This window comes from Arachis ipaensis, chromosome B07, assembly GCF_000816755.2.
Source record: "Arachis ipaensis cultivar K30076 chromosome B07, Araip1.1, whole genome shotgun sequence".
NCBI lineage: Eukaryota > Viridiplantae > Streptophyta > Magnoliopsida > Fabales > Fabaceae > Arachis > Arachis ipaensis.
The window spans coordinates 12,560,159-12,566,841 of record NC_029791.2 but is presented as its reverse complement, the minus strand read 5'-3'; the positions used below and the strand labels follow the sequence as shown (position 1 = coordinate 12,566,841).

Genomic DNA, 6,683 nt, shown 5'->3' with positions numbered 1-6,683 from the left:
CAGCTTTTGTGCCAGTTTGGGCGTTTAACTCCAGCTTTTATGCCAGTTCTGGCGTTAAACGCCAGAATTCTTAAGCTGACTTGGAACACCGGTTTGGGCCATCAAATCTTAGGCAAAGTATGGACTATTATATATTTCTGGAAATCCCAGGATGTAGACTTTCCAACACAATTGAGAGCACGCCAATTGGGCTTCTGTAGCTCCAGAAAATTCACTTCGAGTGCAGGGAGATCAGAATCCAACAGCATCTGCAGTCCTTTTTCAGCCTCTGAATCAGATTTTTGCTCAGGTCCCTCAATTTCAGCCAGAAAATACCTGAAATCATAGAAAAATACACAAACTCATTGTAAAGTCCAGAAAAGTGAATTTTAAATAAAAACTAATAAAAATATAATAAAAACTAACTAAAATATACTAAAAACATACTAAAAACAGTGCCAAAAAGCGTATAAATTATCCGCTCATCAATTATCTAACTCATTGGCATTAGATGATGAGTTAGCAACATGATTTTGACACTCCGCCATAGCCATATCAAGATAACGATGTAAGATATCACTTGTTTCCTTTGTTTGGGATGCAAATTGAGCAACACTGTTCGAATGGGAGCATAAATCATCAAACCTCTCTGTTTTTGGATTCAACAAACTTGGATCATGGCTGCTCTTAATATCACTATGTCTTTGCTTCACAAGTTTGCTCCAGCAGTCCAAAATGTATCTTCTTGGAATTTCTCTCACGCGTTCATGCCCTAGGACAACCAAGCTATGACGGCATAATATGCCTCTTGATTCAAACATTTGACACATGCATGTAATATCCTTCGTTTCCGCATTGTAGTTAACTTCATAAACCCTCTCTTTAGAAGTAGATACATCCTCCAAAATAGAATAGACTTTAGATGTAGAAACTGCTTTCATAAGGTGCAAAATACAATTTGCTTTCTTTCTAAATTGTTTTTGTACTTCCTTAAACTTTGCATTAGTATAGGCACCTTGAAATTGCTTCTCTATTAAGGAATTAGTGGCACAAGGTATTATTGATTTATAGTCTTCAACATCAGCCTCCCTTTCTTGTTGCTCTTTCTATCCAAGGCAATTATCATATTGTTTGATAAATTGAATCAACAAGCTCTTGTTATTTATAAATTTGTCAAAATATGAATGCATGCTCTCACTTCGTTGTGTGGATCTCATACCAGCCCAAAAAAAGTTGTCAAAAAAAAATTGGAACCCAACAATGTCTTTCTTCATAGATATCTATGTATCATAGTAAACAAATATACATAAAAAAAATTTGTGAGCAAACTTAACAAAAGTGGATGCAAATGTTGTCATAAACATGTCAATAATGCAATGAAGCTTAAAAAATATTAGAATAAGAAGATTGTACTAGAGGCATATTCAAACACGTGTTAGAATTCTAGCAAATAGAATATGATTGCCACTTGATACTTTTTAAATACCAATATGCTAATTCCTATGTGCAAAATATAAAAATTCATGTTTAGAGAAGTACCTGATAGCCACTTGTTATCTTCTAGACCATATTCAATCAGAAAATCTTTCCATTGATTTTGAAAATCATCTTCTGAAATGGACTCCCAAACAATATTATTTAAATCACTTTGTAACTCTTCATATCTCTTGTGTCTTTTGAATTTTTCTGGAATCTTTTTCGTAATGTGCCAAATGCATAACCTATGACGTGTCTCTGGCATCATATTCTCAATTCCAGCTCGTATTCCGAGGCATTGGTCTGTTATAATGCCTTTAGGAGCCTTTCCATGCATACATGTAAGCCAAGCATTAAATAACCAAGTAAACGAGCCTGAATTTTCCTTAGTCAACAAACTACACCCAAGAAGCACTGAGTTACCATGGTGATTAACCCCCACAAAGGAACCAAATGGCATATCGTAACGATTGGTTTTATAAGTAGTATCAAACGAAGCTACATCACCAAAGTACTCATATGCTGCTCTACTTCGAGCATCAGCCCAAAATATAGTTTTGAGACGCTTGTTTTGATCAAGTTCAACATCAAAATAAAAATCAAAGTTCATATCCTTCATCCGTGTAAAATACTTCAACATCTTCCTAGCATCCATTTCTTCCGTAACATTGCGTACCTTTCTGCTGAGATAGTTCCTAACATCTTTTTCCATTAAGTTTATCTTAGAAAAACCCCCCGCTTCACCCACCAATACTTGATATGTTTTGCTTGGTCTCACACCTGCTTCATCATTCCTCTCAATGACTCGACACATGTGCATAGTCATCTCTCTATTATGTGTCAACAGTTTTGCCATCTCTGGATCACAAGGATGTGAATGATCCAAACACACCTTCAATATAATCCAAAGACCCTCCTTATTCAACCTAATAGAAATCCTTGCGGGGCAATTGTAGTTGGTTCTAGGGTTGGTCTTTTCTATTGGTGAAACTCTAGACTTGCGTTTCCCCTCCCTATTGCAAGTGATCATTTGATTCTTAGGAACCTTATCTTTACCAACTCTTCGGGTAAACCTTATCTTAGTAACAAAACCAACGCGCTTGGCATAATTCTGATAAAATTGATTTGCATCTTCAATGGTTCCAAAACACATGCCAACCTTGGGCACATCCTGTAAAAAAGTTAGCATACATCATATTTAAAGTTGTATTACAGTTAAAAGACAGGGACAGGCGAGTACTCTTTTTCCTACTCACGAGATTTTTTCCACAAGGGTTTTGCTCGGAGAGGTTTTAACGAGGCTTGCCTACCTACACCTTTGTAACCAAAGGTCCATAAATACATAGAGCATCTTATATTTTCACTCTATCCTCCTTTGAGCATATTTAATTTCTTTCCGAATTCAAAATGATTACTCTGCCGAACTATATCCGAAATCAAACAAATCAGATAAACCAATTGCTGATCTATAATTAAACAAATTGGATAAACAACTAGCCATCTATATCAAACAAAATTTCCGATCTATACTAGACACTCCCATCCTGTAAATTATATCTTTATCAGATATAACCATCAAACAACTAATGACTCAGGTCAATCAACATTATACAAATACATCTACTATCTGCATTACTTGCAACTTTTGCAAAACAGCAAAATCATTATTTATCCTTATCAAAATTCACAAACCTATGGATTATTAATCCCTCCTACAAAATCAACTTAGGTTCCAAACCTACAGATTCAAACAACATCTCTGTAGAGATGACTAACCAAGCAAACATCACAGTTGTACAATTCACACAACTGATCCAAAATAACTGCTAACAAATAATCCATACATGCTCAAACGCAATATTACCTAACTATAATCAAATATATTGCCTTTTCTTTTTCAAAAAAGCATAGGCAACAACAGTCAGCAGCTCACATAGGAGCAAATCAGTTTACCAACAACTACCATTACATATCTCAAACGAAAACATAGTACGATCAAAGCAAATGTACAAATACTACCAAACATTACTGTTCAACATTTTCATCCTCCTCTTCGGCATCTCCATCATTGTCCACCAAAAATCCATCTCGGGTGATCTTCCCCATATACATCTAGGAGAAATCGACCTCAGGAGCCAGGAACTTGGCCTGAAGAGAAGCACGTTCAAATCCTTTAACAAAAGAATCAAGGATATCTGCTCCCTTCTGTTTCTCCACCTCTTTCAACTTTGTAGTCGCCTCAATTACCCGAACACTCATATTGGAAAGGCCAGCTTCCTTCTTCTTCACATCCTCCACCTCCTTCGTATAATTCTCCTTGGTCAGCTTTAGCTCTTTCTCAACCTCAGACAGCCTAGTTTCCAATTCGGTAACCCTATTATTTTTTAACTCCAGCTCCTCCTTTAATTTTGGATCTTGTTTTTGCTCGGCCACTTTACGATGTTTCTTTTCCTGGCTACGCCCCAAACTGGCAAGTCGAAGACCAATCACCTTCAACAAAAAACAAAAACAAATAAAATCTATATCTATCTATAAAAAAATAAAATAAAAAACCCACAAACAAACAACAATACAATACCTGCATATATTGATCAATAGCAACGTCACCAACTTCTTCCACCAGAGTCACATCCGCCAATGTCTGGAAAACTTCGTCGGCAACAACCATATAGGGAAAATCCTTCCCCCACATATATGAGCCATCACTCTGATCGGCAACGTCATACAATTTCTTCTGGTTTTCAAAAAACCCTTGAATTTTCTCCATGGGGACCTCATCCCTAACATCCTCAGATCCCTCAGATAAATCCACCACATCATGTTTCCTTTTCTTCAAAATCACTTTTACTCTTCTCGGCTTGGGCTGATTCAACTCGCCAGCACCAACAATTTTCTCGACCTTTGACGTCGACCCCTCCTTATCCAAGTTTTTACTCTTTACCCGAGCTCTAAGGGTCGCCGCGGAAATCCTAGGATATTTTTCACCTGACAGTAACAAGATCAAACAGTTACCACTATATTTTAGTTTCATTCAAAACAACAATGTTTAAAAAATAACTCACCTAAGTAATCTATCACTGCCTGCATATTCTCGTCCCACTGTAGTAGATCAAAAACAGAAATCAACTCCTTCCTATCAACACCCTCAACTAAATACTCGATTATACGTTCATCCCTTCCACTTATAGTTTCAGGGCCGAGAATATTTTGAGGCTCCGAGCACCACCAAAGGGAAAACTTTTCCCCCAAATGCTCGTCCACATAAAAAGGAAAATATCCCTCTGCATTACTAACCTTCACATACATTTCCTTAAAATTTTTAAAGGACGAGTTATACAGTTTAAAGATAGCAAACCTCGATGAACTATTCAAATTCACCTAACCACCTTTCCAAACACCTTTAGCTTGAAACAGGGAGAAAAATAACTCCACTGAAGCTATCTCTTCCAAGAACTCCATCAGAATCTCAAAACCACGAAAAAATGCCCAGCCATTAGGGTGAAGTTGAGATGGTGCACAGTTTAACTGCTTAAGAACCTAACATTGAAAATCTGTAAAAGGGAGTTTTACCCTCAACTCCTCCAATACACAACTATACATGTAAAAATACTCAAAGTCCTCCCCCCTTTGAAATACTCGGTCACTGTCAGAACATGGAAGTAACTCTAACCGAACCCCAGAACCACCCCTCACAATCTTACTCTTATCTATCTCTTTCACAGCATCCTCATCCAGAAACAAAGACGGATGCTTCCTCACGTCCTCATTTACCCAATCATAAGACCAATCAATTTTTCCCTTTTTCTTCCTCTCAAACCCCATCAGAAAGCAAGCTAAGGAAGATGAAATACAGAAATTACAGACAGTGGTTGCACAAGCTACAAGGAAGACAAAAGCATTCCTCTTTTGCTCGTGATCCTTCAAATGCCTCTCATATCTACAAAACTTTGTGCCACCCCTTTGGATTCCAAAGTTTTTAATTAAAACTTTAAACCTGTTTTTGAAATCCACTAACCCATCACTTCAGTGACCTAAGAAGAAATAATGTGCATTGGGAACACGCACGTCATTAATGAGCATTAAATTTAGTTTCTCTCTCCTACTTATATTAATTAAATAACTGCTTAATGAAGCAACTTGAACTAGGGGCTCCAAGGCCAAGTCATTTGCCGAGTTATGCACCCACTTAATGGCCGATTTATGATTCATTAAAAGCTCAACCTGCTTCATTAAACATATTCTCAAGCCAAGCTTAGGGGCTATGATATGGCTGTTACAAATCTGATGTCATAACTCGAATTTATGCACCATAACTCGGCAATTCACGCATACGTTACACCCGAGAATAAAAACGACCGACCAGACATTACTACTTATTAAAACCTAATAACTGCTCTTCAATTCAGATGATCAACAATAATGTAACCGACCTATTATACTCCACCTATAAAGGTATGGCATCTTATCCTTAACGAATACACTGAATTTTCAGTACTAACTTAAGCATCGGAGTGTCTTTTGCAAGTACACTCCCCCTTTGTTCATACTCTCCGTGACGTGACATCTCCCTGGACAAAGAGCTCGGATCATCCTAGCTTATAGCTTGGCGTTGAAGGCTAAAGCTCGGCATCGATTCTCATAGCCGAAGTCACGTCCAGGTTATTCGCGCAAGAACAATTAGTGATAAATTTTTAAATAGAATTTAGATTAATAATAACTTAGTTCTTGTCCTGTTGAACAATTTTGTTTTAAAAATTTTCGATTTGCATCAAATATATCCTTGACAGTTAATTTTTCAAAAAATTTAGGACAAATTCAGCAATAATTTCGCAAAAATAACATTTAACATAAGCAAATCAAACATAGTTATCATATATTGTTGTTGGATTAGTTTTATACTTTCCAAAAATTTAGCTGTTAAGAGTCATCATGATGCAAATTAAAAATTTTTAGGATAAAACTAAAATAAAATAAAACTTAAAAATATTTTTAAAATTTTTAACAAACTTTAAAAATAAAAAATATACTTTATTCTTTTTTTTTTCATACTTCCCATTTTCGGTATTAAAAAGAGGAATTATACGTTTCATCTTTTTATTATGGTCATTTGAGCGATAACCAGAAACTTTCATTCTATTTTTTTTTCTAATAAGAAAATTAAAACTCACAACCTCTTAAATGAGTATAAAGAGACTATGTCATTTAAGTTATAACTCATTGACAAACTT

At 36.1% G+C, this 6,683-nt stretch overlaps 1 protein-coding gene across 1 annotated transcript; it reads right to left on the bottom strand.

Moving 5' to 3' along the window:
* On the bottom strand, positions 465-2,620 carry LOC107606593 (protein FAR1-RELATED SEQUENCE 5-like). Its single transcript, XM_021107705.1, has 2 exons — positions 1,519-2,620; positions 465-1,009 (listed from the first exon to the last, which is right to left on the bottom strand). Exons 1-2 carry the CDS (start codon positions 2,606-2,608, stop codon positions 465-467), a joined length of 1,635 nt encoding a protein of 544 aa, XP_020963364.1. The 5' UTR covers positions 2,609-2,620.

What these genes read in the sequence shown, in the direction of transcription:
- LOC107606593 (XM_021107705.1), bottom strand. Translation starts at nt 2,608, where the DNA reads ATGTGTTTTGGAACCATTGAAGATGCAAATCAATTTTATCAGAATTAT. An exon ending in AGATAACAAGTGGCTATCAG is followed by an intron (nt 1,010 to 1,518) that starts GTACTTCTCTAA and finishes ATTCCTTAATAG; the next exon opens with AGAAGCAATTTCAAGGTGCC.